The sequence below is a fragment of the Ochlerotatus camptorhynchus genome, unplaced genomic scaffold, assembly GCF_037179485.1.
Source record: "Ochlerotatus camptorhynchus isolate MF236.1 unplaced genomic scaffold, CSIRO-AGI_Acam_v1.1 ptg000577l, whole genome shotgun sequence".
NCBI lineage: Eukaryota > Metazoa > Arthropoda > Insecta > Diptera > Culicidae > Ochlerotatus > Ochlerotatus camptorhynchus.
Genome location: NW_027041058.1, coordinates 4607647 through 4625254, shown reverse-complemented (window position 1 = coordinate 4625254; position 17608 = coordinate 4607647). Strand labels below are relative to the sequence as shown.

General features: G+C 44.1%; 1 protein-coding gene across 1 annotated transcript in view; it reads right to left on the bottom strand.

Annotated features, from left to right (window-relative positions):
- LOC135713726 (flotillin-1) overlaps positions 1 to 17608 on the bottom strand; it is a 33746-nt gene that overhangs the window by 15308 nt on the left and 830 nt on the right. Inside the window, exons 2-3 of the mRNA XM_065236946.1 lie at positions 14860 to 14935; positions 14427 to 14781 (exon numbers count right to left, since the gene is read on the bottom strand). Of these exons, the coding sequence (XP_065093018.1) occupies positions 14427 to 14781; positions 14860 to 14935 (431 nt within the window). The remainder of the gene's footprint in view (positions 1 to 14426; positions 14782 to 14859; positions 14936 to 17608) is intronic.

Genomic DNA, 17608 nt, shown 5'->3' with positions numbered 1-17608 from the left:
CACCAAGGACTGCCACCCGTCGCAAGTGCGAATGTTCCCTCTGAAATCAGAAAGTTCCTCTTCCGGATTGGTCGAGTTCCCGAGCGTAGCCCTGGCGGTGAACGCCATCATGAAGTGCAATCACAGCGCGATCGATCACAAAGGCACAAAATTCCCGTGCATTATGAAGCTGTGCTTCTCCTCCTCCAAGACGATGAACACTGTGCGTGGGAGCAACGAGAACATCAAAAACACGTAAGCTTGAGAAGAGCGGAAGCTGCTGTTCCTTCTGCTGATCCGTCTCCTTTAAAATTCGTTGAAAAAGACGGACCACCAGCAGCAGCAACAGCATTGGAAGCAGCCGCAGCCGTGGGAGCTGCATCGCTAGTTCGTGTAGTCATGGCCGGAAACCTCGGTCAGGTTAAGATACCACTGTCAGCTGTTCTTCGTCTGGGAGGAAATGTGGTCGCGACTGCCGTCACGGGTGTAACGATTTTGAGAATACATGGCGAGACTTGGTGGAGATTCATGGTTGTGTTTTGAAAATAATTTAATTATATTGTGGCAACATCAATAACAAATTTTGACACATGCACGCAACTGCGCAGGCGCAGAAAAAATTCAGTGTAGCCAGTAACTTTAAAGATCAGAAAAATTGTAACCATGGGTGCCAAACAGTGCCAATGACTGTGCCCAAACTTGTTTTTGGTACACTGTGTGGAGTGACCATCCCGTTGGTTTGAACATGTTGCTCAACTCACCTTGTTTTTTGTAGTCCTATATAGGTAGATAGACATGTCAAACTTTATAAAATCCATTTCGTTACGCGCTTTTAGCCGAGGGTGGCGTCTTCTTTCATTTCTCGCATCTACTTGCATAGTGCATCATCATTTTGCAGCAAATCTTCAGAATCGTCATCAATCTTCTTTCTATCTACCCAGCGTGCGCCCAGACAGAGTCGTCTCCCTCGGTTTTAGTCAATATTCAATAGCGATATTTAACCGTTGTTTTCTCAGTCCAGTGTCGATTTCTTTGATTACTTGTTTTCATATTTCATTTTTTTTCCTACGAAAGTTCAATATAGGGGAAATGTCTCTAATGTTGGCCTATGGATCTAAGATTGGGCCCATCGCTAAAAACCTGCTATTTATCAATTTTATCTAGATGAACGCTTTATTGTGACGTTACTAATGGATATTTTTGGTTGCTATTGAAAATTTAGTCGATTGCTGAATTTATGTATGGGCCCAAATTAGGGACACTTAGGCCGACATTACCTGCATTTCCCCTATGTACCATTTAATTTTTTCGTTTTTTTCAAATACACACACGATGTAAACAAAAAGTATTGACAACGTTTCTCAGAAAAGGAAACCTTACAATCTAACTTAAAGTAAGTATAGGTAGTACTTCTATCAGAGCGCAAAAGCTAAAAAGCTGCCGAAAATAGGAAACCGAATACAACAACTAATCAACACAAAGTGGAAAACGATAATACAACAGAAACGAAATCTAAATAAACCAAATTTGCAGTTTTTCCGTAGCGACATTGCCTCAAAAGCCCCAACGGTGGAGAGACCCCGTCGAAACCTCTGAGACAGTGTTGCCAATTTAGTGTATCTGTGTGTCTAATGTTTTTTTTTTCTTTCTCTCGAATGTTGGCGTAAGCGCGCTGGCTGGTCAGTGTGTGTTTATTTGGTGCAATCCTGTGTGTACAAAAATCGGAAAACTAAAATCCTTAAGAAGCACATCACATCCATGTGCTAGTGAAATCAATCCAAAATGGTGCGAGTGTGTGTGTGTGTGTTTGTGTGTTTTCATTGTTTTCACTGTTTTGTTAGTGTGTGTTACCGCTGTTGGTGTAGTTCATGAATCGCGGATCATCGTATGTATATAAATGGCGAACTTGGTAGCTTATACAGAGCGAACATTGAACAGAACAAGACAGATCAACCAAGGGCGTTGAAAGGTGAGATCATTTAGTTTATATGTGGTAGTGGTGTTGGTAGTTAATAGTTAGTAGTAGTAGTAGTAGTATTAGCGCAAGAAACAATGTTTGGCCATTTGTCCCTAAGGGTTAATCAACATACCTTAGCACCCTTTTACATTTGTTTTTCAAAATATTGTAATTGTAGCGGAAAAATATACGAAGAAAAAGAAAGAAAGAAAAAATACACATTGGAGAAAAAAACTATGTGTTTCTTTTTTTCTTGGAGAGGTGATGAGGGGAAAAATTAGTGTTTAAAGATTAGTACTGTTATTGAGGATATAAAAGGAAATTGATAGAGAGCGAAAAAGACTAAAAACTACTGAGTGAGATGGTTCTACCGCGGAGGAAAAGAAAAAGAAACATGACGGATGTTTCGCCGAGGCGATGCCACTACAGTTTAAGCGAGGTCCTTGAATGCGCCCCATGTTTATTTCTACACTGAACGAAAACATCCGCAATACTTCGACTGATTATTGTATTGCTCGAGCCCTTTAACAATATGCTGTCGAATTTCGGATGATTTCCTTATGGTTGAATTCTTCATTAACTGATGAGCATCCATATGACTGTCCTCCAAATAAAGGATGATATTTATTTGAAGATTGGCTGTAAAACAGACAGGGCTCAGAGGACAACCATTTAAGGATAAGATGACTTACAATTACAAATGCTTTGGAATAGATTATTAATTCGATTGTTAACATTTCCATATTGAACTTCCTCCACCACGAAATAGATAAGCTACGGTTTGCTTTACCAATATTCGTACCACCTCTGATAGCGATGGCTATACTTCCACCTCGTTTGTCTGCACAGAGCAGCAAATGACGTTCAATAGAATTATTTACATCATCGTTGTGAATGATTTGCGTTAAGGGGCTGAACCAATACCAAATGCATTTCAATTTAAGATGACTATCATTCTGAAGAGAGCATTACGCATTCCAACTGAAAGCCATATCCCTTCTCATAACAATGTTCATCCTGTATTCGAGAGGAGCATCATCTGATTTCAAAACAACCGTCATCCGGTTGCAGCTATCATTCGGAAAGGCGATTTCGAAGTTTCGATTCGAACAGAGGACGGTGGTTTGTTACAGTGTAGTTCAATGCAACATCCATCCCAGACAAGCGGAACATATGATTATCAAAACTGTTTGTACGTACAAAAGTGGAGGCTGTAGACTTCTCTGAATGTCCAAGTATTAGTGCAGAATTTTGGCTAATTTCTAAGTATAAGTGAGGTACAGACGTCTTCTTCTTCTTGTTCGCATTTCAAGCTTATTGCTTAGCGCATATCAGCTTATTGCGTGCTCTCAACGTAGTGTTCTAAATGCACTTCCACAGTTATTAATTGAGAGCTTTCGATGCCAATACCAATGCATGAATTTGTATATTGTGTGGCAAGCACAATGATACTCTATACCCAGGGAAGTCGAGAAAATTTCCAACCCGAAAGATTCCCTCGACCGGACCGGGAATCGAACCCGCCGCCTCCGGCTTGATAATACCGTGCCTTTACTGACTAGGCTATGAGGCCCCGAGAGGTACAGACGTACACTGAACGAAAACATCACCCTCTGTTCTAATGAAACCTCAGACTATTCAAATCGAAATATCGAAACCGCTTTTTCGAATGATAGCTGCAACCGGATGACGCTTGTTTTGTAATCAGGTGATTTTCTTCTTCTTCTTCGCATTTCAAGCTTATTGCATATCACATATTAGCTTATTGCATGCTCTCAACTTAGTGTTCTAGATGCACTTTCACAGTTATTAATTGAGAGCTTTCGATGCCTCTGTACCATTTTTGCATTGGTATAATTGTGTGGCTACAAATGGTGAGTCGACAAACTGGAAGGAGTGTTGTCCCAACAGCTCTGGTCCTCACAAGTTCCTACCTCACGCTTAAACGGGTCAGCCGATGACAAAGACCGCCAGCAAAAGATGCTGGTAGCGTAGCCTGGGCAATGTCACCACGATAAAAACATGGATCCGGATCGTGGTGATAGCAAAGTGAGGGGGTGCGACCCTCGAGCGTCTGTTCACCATGGAGGTGCGGCTCAAACAGCGTCTGTCTAGGAGCGAGCGGCTGAATAAGAAATGCTGTATCACGTCAGCTACACCTAAGGTGGCAGCCCCACCAACATGATGTAGGTTTCGCGACCCCGGTAAGGTAGCATACTGAAACCCCCAACATTACTCAGAAAAACGAAGAAAGAGAAAACAACGAACGGAATTTTCGGCAACCGACCCGGCAACGAAATAAGGACAATGAATGGAAACTCGGTACTTGGAATGTCAGAACCTTAAATGAACCTGGACGAGCGGGCCTTTTGGCTCGTGAACTGCAAAAAGTGAATGTGAGCGTAGCTGCTATTCAGGAAGTACGGTGGCCTAGATCCGGAGAACGTGAATTCCGGGCGGTGGATCCCATCGCCAACACTTCCTTCAAGTATCATATCTATCACAGCGGTGGCAATAGGGCAGAACATGGAGTAGGGTTCATAGTGATCGGGAAGCAGATGAAGCGTGTTATGCGGTGGAGACCGGTAAGCGACCGCATCTGTGTATTAAGGATTCGGGGCAAATTCTTCAACTACAGCCTGATCAACATCTATGCGCCAACCAACGATAAATCCGATGACGTGAAGGACGCGTTTTATGACAGTCTCGATAAAACTTATGATGAGTGCCCAAAACACGACGTGAAGATTGTAATCGGAGATGCAAATGCGCAGGTCGGGAGGGAAGATTTCTTTCGTCCAATCATTGGTACAGAGAGCCTACATACAGTAACCAATGATAACGGCCTGAAACTGATAAACTTCGCCGCTGCTAGAGGTATGGCCATCAGTAGCACCTACTTTGCACGCAAGAATATCCGAAAGCACACCTGGAGACACCCAAATGGCGAAACTTGCACCCAGATCGATCACATGTTGGTGGATGGCCGGCACTTCTCAGATGCCATTGATGTAAGGACTTTTAGGGGGCCTAACATTGACTCAGATCATTATATTGTTGTCTGCAAAATTCGGGCGCGTCTATCGACCGTTACGAATTCAACGAACCGGAGATCGATGCGTTTCAATATCCATCGCTTGTCAGTAGAAGGTGTTGCTGCAGAGTACCGCCAGAAGCTTGATGAGCGGATTAGCGAAATCAACGTGAATGAGGACCTCAACAATCTGTGGAACACAATCCACGGAGCGGTGAACACAACAGCACAAGAAGTGATAGGTACAGCTCAAAGACGACCACGTAATGGCTGGTTTGATGAGGAGTGCCAGAGGTTGACGGATGAGAAGAACGTTGCCAGAAGCCGGATGTTAGTGTCTGGTACCCGGCTGAACAGAGAGCGGTACAAGGTAGCAAGGGCAGCTGAGAAACGAACCCACCGCAGAAAGAAAAGGCAATACGAAGAACGCGTGATTGCTGAGGCGCAAGAAAGTATGGAACAGAACGATATGCGAAGGTTCTACGCGACTGTCAATGGTGTGCGGAGTAAAACAGCGCCATCTCCCGCCATGTGCAATGACCTTGAGGGGAATTTGCTGACAGATAAAACAATGGTGGCTGCCAGGTGGAAAGAACATTTTGAGACATTGTTGAATGGAGAGAGTGAGGGAGTATCGAGGAACAGAGTAAACATCGCAGACGACGATCAAGCTGTGGAGCCTCCAACGCTAGACGAGGTTAAAAAGGCAATACGTGAGCTGAAAAACAATAAGGCTGCTGGGAAGGACGAGCTCCCGGCCGAACTTTTCAAACACGGAAGTGAGCAGCTGCATCAAGCAATCCACCGTATTCTAACGAAGATATGGGAGGACGAAGAACTGCCTGCTAGCTGGTTGGATGGCCTCATTTGCCCATTATTCAAAAAAGGGCACAGACTCGAGTGCGCCAATTATCGAGGAATAACTCTTCTGAATTCGGCGTACAAAATACTGTCACGCGTTCTGTTTAACATATTGAGACCGCTTGAGGAGTCCTTCGTCGGTGAATACCAGGCTGGTTTTCGTGAGGGCCGATCAACGACGGATCAAATGTTTACCCTGCGTCAAATCCTTGATAAATTCCGGGAGTACAACTTGCAGACTCACCATCTGTTTATTGATTTTAAAGCAGCATACGATTCAGTGAAGAGAAATGAGCTTTGGCAGATTATGCTAGAACATGGTTTTCCGGCGAAACTAATTAGACTGATTCGCGCAACGCTAGATGGATCGAAATCAAGTGTAAGGGTTGCAGATGAGATTTCGACCTCGTTCGTGACCTTAGATGGATTGAAGCAGGGTGATGCACTTTCAAACTTACTGTTCAACATTGCTCTTGAAGGAGCGATTAGGAGAGCTGGTGTGCAGAGGAACGGTACCATCATCACACGATCGTACATGCTCCTTGCCTTTGCGGACGACATCGATATCATCGGAATTGACCGTAGAGCAGTGGAAGAGGCGTTTGTGCCTTTTAAGAGGGAGACGGCGAGGATTGGGCTCACGATAAGTTCTACCAAAACGAAGTACATGGTAGCCGGTAGACAGCGTGGGAGCAATAGTGGTGTTGGTAGTGTAGTGTTGTTAGATGGTGAACAATTTGAGGTAGTGGAAGAATTTGTGTATCTTGGAACACTAGTGACATGCGATAATGATGTTACCCGCGAGGTGAAGAGACGTATTGCAGCTGCAAACAGGGCCTTTTACGGATTACGTAGCCAGCTGAAGTCCCGTAGCCTGCAAACGAAAACGAAATTCGCTCTGTATAAGACGCTGATACTTCCGGTAGCCCTCTACGGCCACGAATCGTGGACGTTAAAAGAGTCTGACCGGAGAGCATTTGGTGTCTTCGAGCGTAAGGTGCTGCGAACAATACTCGGCGGTAAACAGGAGAATGGCATCTGGCGGCGTCGCATGAATCACGAGTTGTACCAAGTGTATAACGGTACGGATATAGTGAAGCTTATAAAACACGGCAGACTACGGTGGGCTGGGCATGTAGTGCGGATGCCGGAAGAACGACAAGCAAATATTATATTCAGCAGAGAACCCGGTAGAGGTCGTCGACTCCGGGGTAGACCTCGGACACGTTGGCTATTTGCAGTTGAGGAGGACATCAGGTCGCTAAACGTTCATGACGACTGGAAGCGATTGGCTCAGGACCGAGTCCAATGGAGAAGAGTACTTCGTTCGGCGTTGAATCAACCTGGCGATTCGTAGCCCATCAAGTATCAAGTATAATTGTGTGGCAAGTCCAATCATACTTCTATGCCCAGGGAAGTCGAGAAATTTTCAAACCCGAAAAATTCCTAGACCGGACCGGGAATTGAACCCAGCCACCTCCAGCATGGTCTTGCTTTGTATCTGCGCCTTTACCGACTGAGCTTAGGGAGGCCCCGAATCAGATAATGCTCCTCTCGAATACAGGATGAACAACAATACGAGAAGCCTCAGTTGGAATACGTAATGCTCTCTTAGAATGATTGTCATCTCAAATTGATATGCATATCCGGAGTGATTTGAGATTTGGGCGTAATTGCATTTGTAAACAAATACGTCAATCGCCGATTTCTCTTTTAAAAAAAGCTCAATCTCATCAACAACATATAACAAATAATAGAGGAATCATTCCTCTACCGAACTCGGTTTAATTTTCTACCGAACCTCTTCGGTTACCAATGAGAAACCGAATAAATGGTTTTAAAAAAATATTCAGGCGTATTTATCGAATCAGACCCGAATTTCGGTAAAATAGTATAAATTTGACAGATAGAAATGAAGGCTGAACCGAAAAAAGTACGGTAAAGTATCGACATTTCCGAATTCGGTTCGTGAAAACCGAGAAACTCGGTAAACTGAACGGAATATTTGCTAAAGCATGTTAAACGTCAAACGCTCAAACGTCAAACGTTCCACTTGCGCTCAACTTCGCGACGGAAATTTTAACCGAAAACTCGGTTCTCTAAGCTGAGTCTAAAACTAGTCAGTCATTTTTTCTCGCGTGTGCTCGTCGGATGTGTGCAAAAATTAGGGGAAATAGGAAAAGTTCTGTAGCAACTGCAACAGGAGGATGCGTTATAGAGTGGATAAATGTAAAATTATTAGATTATTGTTTATTGGATAGGTTATCGTATTAAACAATTACCTTTGATTTTTATTTACAGTCAGTAGATGATTTTCCCACTGATACCAACGTCCCGGTATTGATTTGCCGAGGAGCGTTCATGGAGGACTCCAACTTGATGTTACATCTGCATTCGAGGTTTTGTTCGGTTCGTTTACTGTATTCGGTTTAGAACCACCGCAACAGGACAAGCAGTTCCATTCCTTCCATTAAAACAAATTAAATAAATATATTTCCTACATTTCTTTGACAAAACTGGTTTTATTTTTATGAAAATTCGAAGCAACGTATCCTTAATCAAAATTTAAAGCAGGATTTGAAGTGAAAACCGAACACTGCCCAAAAGAACCGAATTCCGTAATTACAACAGGTGGGTCGGTTTGTTTGACAGCGTTCGGTACGAGGGGCACGCACTAGTCCTTCAATACTACACAGCCTGCTGACCAAATTTTAAAAATCTTGCCATTACTGAATTAAATACATTAAGGATGTGAACCATTTGCCGAGTTAAATTTAACTCGTGGTTAAAAGTGACATTTCAAAAGTTATTCTTGATGTTCGAAAATCCCTGTGCTGTCGATCGACCGGTTTTCGAGAAGAACTCAGCCACGGTTGTCAAAATTTAACTTCTTGTCTGTCAGAAATAACCACGCTCGGATAGCAGGGTTAATCGATAACTTTCCATCTGTCAAATTTTAACCAAAAGTTAAAATAATCCACCAAATGGTTCAGAGCCTAAATACACTCTTAATTTCAATAAATACTTTAATTACTCACTAAATTTAATGTTTAAATTATTTTCAACGTAGTTAAATTATTTGTCATTACATAAATTATCGTTAATTATTTGTTAATAACTTTCAATACCGCTTAAAGTATTTAAATTCAAATTATTACTGTCTTCAAAGTATTTCAATTACTACGATTTATTTTAAATATCACGCACTTATATCTGAAATGGCGTGCCCCTCGGTTCGGTAATTCTGGAGTAAACCGATGTTCGGTTATTTCTGCTTGAATATATTTTTCATCAACCGAGATTTTCGGTAACTTTGACAGATTGTAGGTGAAACAAGCTCGGTTATTCCTCTTTGAACCGAACAGACTACCGAGCGTTCAGCAGATAAAAACTCGGTTGAAATCAAACCGAGTTCGGTATTATTTTCTAAGTGTGTAGGCTTTCAAAATTTGGACTAAAATCATCAAATATTAAGATGACAAGCATCCGAATTGGTTTGCTATGAATCGACTGACGATCATCTCAATAATATTGATATTATCATTAGATAAGTGGTATAAAGCTTGGGTAAGCGAACAATCATTCAAACCAAGCATGACGTTTAGGCAGAGTTGCGACCTATCACAATCACGATCGTCAAACAGCTGATGGTAGTAACGCTTTGTACATTCCTATCAATGTGATCGTCGAAGCTCTCTCCATGACCATCCATCAAGTTGGCGAAAGAAGTAAAAAGCAACTGGTGAATGTCGTCTTCGGTTGTGATCCATCACCGATCTGGACAATCACGACATGCATCTGTGCTCGTTTTGAAGCAGTTGCTGCTTTGCTTTGGGCTTTGGGCTACAAAATGGTGAATGACAATCTGGAAGGAGCGATATACCTAGCTCCGGTCCTCACAAGTTCCTACCTCACGCCTCCACGAGTCATATGATCACAAAAGACTGCCAGCTGAAACATGGACACAGCTGGTTGGCGTAGCCTGGGCAATGTTGTCAATCCGACAATAGCAGAGTGAGGAGGTGCGACGCGAACACTGGCGCGGTAACCATAGCACGGTGATAGAGGAAATGCTTCGCCAACCCGAGCGTCTGTTCACCATGGAGGTGCGGCTCAAACAGCGTCTGACTGGCATCCAGCGGCTGAATAAGAAATGCTCTTCCCCGGAAGCTACACCTAAGATGGCAGCCCCATCACGGCGGATAGGAGACCTTAGGCCAACCACCTACTGTCTCTGAAACCTTTACAATTGTTACAGAAACCAACAGAGAAAGACATCGAACTGATTTAACGGCAATGACTTTTAACGCAAAACAACGGACACGAATTGGATCATGGAATGTATTGACGTTAGCCCAGCAGGGTAAACTGGCACAACTCGCCAACGAGGCGCGACGCATGAAGCTAGAAATCCTGGGACTGAGTGAAGTTCGTTGGCCAAACTTTGGAGAACACAAACTGCCGTCGGGACAGGTACTACTATACTCTGGTATTCGAGGTGAAAACGCTCCCCGCCATCGTGGAGTTGGTCTCCTACTTAGCGTCCAGGCAAGTGCTGCGCTCATCAAGTGGGAGCCTGTTAATGAGAGGATAATCGTTGCCAGATTTAGAACACGGGTTCGTAACCTTACCATAATCCAATGTTATGCGCCAACCGATGCTGCCGAGCTACAGGACAAGGAGAATTTTTACAGTCAACTGAATGCCGTCGTGGATAAAGTTTCAAAGGGTGACATCAAGATCTACACTGGCGACTTCAATGCGAAGATCGGCTCCGACAACACGGACTATGAGCGTGTCATGGGACGCCATGGTCTCGGCGAAATGAGCGAGAACGGTGAGCTGTTTGCAGAATTTTGTGGCAATAACGACATGGTGATCGGGGGCTCGCTCTTCCCCCATCGGCCAGTGCACAAAGTCACGTGGGTTTCCCGTGATGGACATACCGAGAATCAGATCGACCACATCTGCATCAGCCGAAAATGGAGACGGAGCCTTCTTGATGTCCGGAATAAACGCAGCGCCGACATCGCGTCTGACCATCACCTTCTAATCGGTGAAATCCGCCTACGCATGGCGCGGATCCAGCGACGGGAGGAGAGACTCGGGCGGCGGTTCAACACACGCCGACTTGAAGATCCAGCGGTAAAAAGGTCTTTTGTTCATGAACTTGAGACTCGAGCTGCGGACGTTGCAGAAGGTGGCAGCGTAGAAGAACAATGGACGGCCATCAAGAATGCCTTTATAGAAACAAGCGAGAACAACTTGGGTGAGCTGCGCACCCAGAGGAAAGAGTGGATCACAGATGAAACCTGGCGGAAGATTGAGGAGCGTAGAGAAACAAAAGCCGCAATAGAGCGGGCGAGAACCAGAGAGGCCAAGAACGAAGCCCGTCAACGGTACTCGGCTCTAGAGAAAGAAAGTCAAGCGCTCTTGCAGACGGGACAAGCGAGCGTGGGTGAACTCCCTGGCCGACGAAGGGGAGAAAGCCGCAAACACTGGCGATATACGCCTCCTCTACGATATCTCACGACGCCTGAGTGGAGCAAGGATGAACCCGAGGATGCCAGTGAAGGACACAACTGGACAATTGCTTACCGACCCCACTGACCAGCTGAAACGCTGGTTTGAGCACTTCGAACAACTTCTTCAAGTTTCGACGGCCAACCAGCCATCAACATCTCGGCATGATCCGCCTAGGGTGCGGCGCATCACTCGCGTCAATTCCGAGGCCCCATCACTGCAGGAGATTGAAGGAGCTATCCGAAGCATGAAATCCAACAAGGCTCCAGGGGTCGATCGCATATCAGCAGAGATCCTCAAAGCTGACCCCATGCTATCCGCACAAATGTTGCATCAACTATTCTGTAATATCTGGGACACCGCGATTTTTCCGGCCGACTGGATGCAGGGCATCTTAGTGAAGATCCCAAAGAAGGGGGATCTGACTGTGTGCAACAATTGGCGAGGCATCATGTTTCTGTGTATTGTTCTCAAAGTTCTGTGCAAAGTTATCCTGAATCGAATACAGGAGAAGATCGATGCGACTCTCCGACGGCAGCAGACAGGATTCCGTGCCGGAAGATCTTGTGTGGACCATATTGTCACGCTCCGCATCATCCTGGAGCAGGTCAATGAATTCCAAGAGTCCCTTTATTTGGTATTCATTGACTACGAAAAAGCTTTCGATCGTCTCAATCACGAGAATCTGTGGGGTGCCCTGAGACGCAAGAGAGTCCCTGATAAAATCGTCAACCTCATCGAAGCGCAGTATGAGGCTTTCACGTGCAGAGTTCTGCATAACGGAGCCTTGTCCGACCCTATCCGGGTAGTCGCTGGTGTGAGACAAGGATGTATACTATCACCGCTACTGTTTCTCATCGTAATCGACGAGATCATGGTAGGTGCAATGGACCGTGTACCGAACCGTGGGCTGCTTTGGCAGCCTATCACCATGGAGCATCTCAACGACTTCGATTTGGCTGATGATGTTGCTCTACTAGCACAACGGCGCTCTGATATGCAGAGTAAGCTCAATGACCTAGCCGAACGCTCCTCTGCGGCAGGTCTCACCATCAACGTCAACAAGACCAAATCGTTGGATATCAACACGGGCAACCCTTCCAACTTTATGGTAGCGGGGCAAGCAGTGGAGAAGGTCGAAAGTTTCCAATATCTTGGCAGCCAAATAGCGTCGTACGACGGGACCAAGAGCGACATAGGTGCACGAATCAAGAAGGCTAGGGCTGCCTTTGCGAGTTTACGAAACGTATGGAGATCCAACCAGATAAGTCAACGCACCAAAATCCGAATGATCAACTCGAACGTGAAATCTGTGTTGTTATACGCCAGCGAGGTGTGTATCAGCGGAGAACACTCAAAAGCTGCAGGTCTTCATCAACCGATGCCTGCGGTATATAATTCGTGCCTGGTGGCCTCACAACTGGATCTCGAATGCCGAGCTCCATCGTCGATGTCATCAGAAGCCGATAGCAACAGAAATTCGAGAACGAAAGTGGAGGTGGGTCGGCCACACACTTCGACGGGGCGGAAACGAAATCTGCAAGCAAGCGCTGGATTGGAATCCAGCAGGACATCGCAGCAGAGGCAGACCCAGGGGCTCATGGCGGCGGAGCCTCAATAAGGAAATTAAGCAAGTCGATAGAAATCTGACCTGGTCAAGGCAAAAGCGAGCAGCCGCCCAGGATGGAAGTCTTTCACGTTGGCCCTTTGCACCGCTGGTGGTGCACAGGACCCTTAAGTAAGTTAAGTAAGCTGCTTTGCTTGCTTATGTGAGTGTATTGGTGAGTGAGCCCAACAGCTTCCGTTTAATGTGGCCTGCTTTGTTTGTAACTCACACTGTCGCGCCTGCCGAGACGAACTTGGAATGCGTAGGCATATTGTTTTCATTTTCTTCTGTCGTTTCGCTTTTTCTCATGATCGTACTGCAGAAGTCTTCACTGCAGCGAGTGTAACGTTTTGCTTGTGAGCAGCGACCATTACTGGTGATTGTTGTTTGCCATGGCTCTATACCTCTCACTGCGTGACAAAACGTTCTGTCAGCGATAGTCGGTTGATGCGAAGACGAGAGTCACGTGAGTGTCATGATATTTTGCATCACTGCGTTTAGGTTCAGTGAAACAAATGGTTCATTGCTGTTCAATATGGAAATGTAAACAATCGAATTATAAATCTTTAAATCATTTGCAAGTCATCGTGTTCTTAAATTGTTGTCGTCTGAGCGCTGTAAGTGTTACAGCCAATTATCAAATAAATATCATCCTTTATTTGGATGTCAGTCATATGGATGCTCATTAGCTGAGGACGAATTCAACCATATATGGTTATAAGGTTATAAGGTAATCGAGCAATGCAATAACCATTCGAAGTCTTGCGGATGTTTTCGTTCAGCGACCATAATCTAGACTTTGTTCAATCCATATTTGATGTAAGATGTAAATCGAGTGTCGTAGGCCATTTTAGTGCTTTTTAACGCATTTCGGAATTTCAACGTGTTTCTGGTACCTATTACAATCCCATTTGACTTTGATCAATTATGGAAATCTTTAAGGATAAACCTGCCCGAACAAGAGACAATATTAGTGACAATTCAAGGACCTCCGGTAATGGCACAATATCAGCGCGAAATACTCAATGGAAAGGATCGAAATGGAACAAAATTAGTGCATTCAATTGCCTAAATTGTAATGTAGCTTTTAGCCGCTTGATATAAGAAGGAAGACGAGCCATTACTGAGCTATGCTGATAAGAAACGAGCTAAACGCGGCTAACAAACTGCTAGCAGTGATACGAACAATATTTCGGTTATCGTTTTTTTTTTTGACAATCATTTTGATAAAAAAATATGTGCATAACGAGATAGGGAAGAAACAAAACAGGAAACCTGCGAAAAGAATGTGCCAATTCGCGATTAAACTTTCTATACTAAGTGAGAAGGATGAAGTAAGAAATCAGATATTCGGGGGGGAGTAGAGACTAAGACGAAGTATAGATGAGAGAAAGAGAGCGGTAGAGAGAGAGAGAGAGAGACGGACAGAGGTTGGGGACTCGAGTGGAACTGCCGCGCGAACTTACCTCCTCGTCGCGGATGTCCTTCAGCGTGTACGAGACCACCGTGATGCCCATGTTGACCAAATCGGACGAGGCGACCTCGAACACCTGCTTGGAGAACTTCTTCCGGTCCTTGTAGATCTCCTCGACCGTCATCGAACCCATGATGGCACGCTGGTGGCCTTCCAAGGTAACCAGAGCAATATGTTGAATTTCCGTTTCGGACTTGCCGAGGAACTGCTCGCACGCCGTCAGCAGCATGTCCTCATTTTGGCCCTGGATTTTGACCTGGGCAATGCCGGTCACGGAAATTGGCACACCCTGGCTGGTGTACACGGTTGGACTTTCCACCTGCAGTGTCATCGTGTTGAGGGAGATTCTAAAAATATCGCAATCATTATTACAATTATCGCCTGTACCTGGGCTTGGGCTTGGGGAGGATGGAGTGATACCGTACCTTTGAACTCTTTGCACTGAGGGCCATACAAATGCCCGCCCACCGGGGACCAGCAGCGGTTTCATGTGGCAGCATCCTGCGGGATGGAAAAGAGTAACAACATCAGTAGGAAATTCAATTTTACCAATTAGCCTGATTGTGAACCGATGGCTAATTGACTGTGTGGGTGTACGCATGCAAAATTGATTGAAAAATACACAGTTCCAGTGAGGAATGACCCGATAATATGATTTGTCACACTTAGGGCGATTTATCATCAGTTAGCCTGGTCAACAATTTATTTAATTTTACCACCTGGGAAAGCGTGAATTATTCATTGCATCAAAGGCAGCTATGTACGGCTGGATAGTTGATGGACAACCGCCTACCGGTCGATTTAACTCCCTCTCAACGAAATATTAATAGATTGAACCCCGAGTCGACATCGAAGGGACTACCCGAGGAAAGTCGGATATCAAAATGATATGAAATTTTGGGTTTGAAATCATATTGATAACAATTTATAACATAACATAAACTACCCAAGTAACATTGCAAGTTTTATTGAGGTTTTAAAGCATGCTACAAGTCTAAAACATGGTCTACAGAACCCTTTTAAAACCGAAATTGTTACTTGGGTAGTTATCTAATATTCCAGTATTTTTAAGGGAATGTAGTGAATTCTAATAACATATTTATTAGAATTATTTATTTATTAAGATATAAAGCAGGATTCATGATCGATTTTCTCTTTCGCGAATAACGCAACTGCAAATGCATTTTCCATCTAGTGTGTTGTTTCAAGCCCAAGCTAACATCATCGTCTGAGAAATTCGTTTATGTTGCAGTGGTAAACCAAAGAGAAAGTCGATGAAGAGAATCGATCAACGAGGATGGACCCTTTTCAAATGTTACGCGAGAATTATGAGTTATATTAGAACCACTAAATTCGTTTTCGTTCCTACAAAACATGGGCTAATGTTAATGTTTATAGGCGACCATGATGGACTACTTGAGAAGCTTTCTAGATGTGATCTTGTCACAGTGGCCAGTATATTGGAGGACCACTTATCTCCCTGCCAGAACATGGGCATGCGACACATAAATTAAGGCTAGTGTGATGGAGATTCATGCTGGACATAATGTGACCACGGTGGTCAGTATCCAAATCTTCCAAAATCCAGTTCAAAGGACCACTTTTCACCCCGCTAAAACATAGCAATGTGACATATCATTTCACACTAAGGCGAGTACCGTCAAGAAACAGAGATCCATCTCCAACATGCAATTTTGGCCACGGTGGTCAGTATCCGGATCTTCCGGGCGTTCTGAAGTCCACTTTTCGCTCTAATGGATGGAACAGGGTGGCCACTGGATTTAAGAAATAAAATTCCCGGTTTCCCATCACAGTTTTCCCGCTTTCATATAAATAACTACGGTAAACTGAAACACTCCAAAAGGCTCCAAAATTGCATTGCTAATTGTTACTTTTTTTTTTTTTTTTTTATTATAGTCACTTTAACACTCTTGTGTCATTCGTGACTTATCCGGGGGTGAGATTTGAACTCGTGACTTTGGCGTGAGAGGTATGGATGTTAACCACTACGCCGGGGTCACCCCCTACTAATTGTTACTTGTCAAATTATGTTGCACAATTTAAATAATTTTTTTTTACATAAATCCAAAATTATAAAAGTTTTTAAGAGTCCCGGAATGTCCAAATTTATTTTGAATCTTGTATTTTTTTCGAAGGCCGAATGGGTCTTTGAACCGAATGATATACATATCAAACTTGGACATTTATTTAGAAAACAAAGAGATCCACGTAATAATATTTCAATCTCCGACTTATTATGATTTGTAGGATCAGGTATCTGCGAATCCGAACAACGGTCGCTTGAATTGTAGCATGTATCAAGACCTTCATACCTAACCAATAATGAACAACGCGATTCAGGGCTTGCAAAGTATGGTAGGTGGCTATTACTGGACTATCCCAGGTTCCCTCAGCTATCCTTCAATTATACTTGAGCTGCTGAACGCCAACTAACGCCTCGAACACGCATTTCTACGAGGAACGGAACAAGGACAAACTTAAAGAACAATCCTTGGCCCATTATCCGATCTATACAACCTGATCTACTGTTCAAATTCAAACTTGTCTTTGAAACATCTCTGATTGGTCTAGAGTACCAATAATCGTTGTTGCTATTCCCTACAACAATGAAATGCAATGTTCGCAAAACTATGTCTGGACAGACTCCAGGCATGTTTAAAAATAGAAGCAAATTACCTTCAGGAAATGATTCACACACAGCCTCGCTCACCAAAGTAACACTTATTTCACTGCCATCTAAAAAATCATTGGAACGGACGACGCCGCATTGTCCCCATCTGTCCGTGACTATCGTCACACGTAAACAGAGGCAAACACCGTGCTGCTTCACCCTGCACAGCAGACAAAAATCGATATTGATGTGACACTTTCCGGACAAAAACGAAACACTCAATGGGTCTTTTTCTCTCCTTTCTCTCCCTATATAGTAACATCCTGCTGCTTTGGTGCTTTAGGACATAATAATTCAAACAACCTTTCTAGGGTGATGCATTCATATGATGCATTGCTATGCTGCAACTCGGGCAATGGATTGTGTTACATCCGCTTTAAAGCAGAGAATCTTTAGGAATGCACATGAGGCAATGTAAGCAGGATAAGTACACAACAGACTTCCTGTCGTTTCCGGAGAAGATTGATGGCGCCAAAGTGATG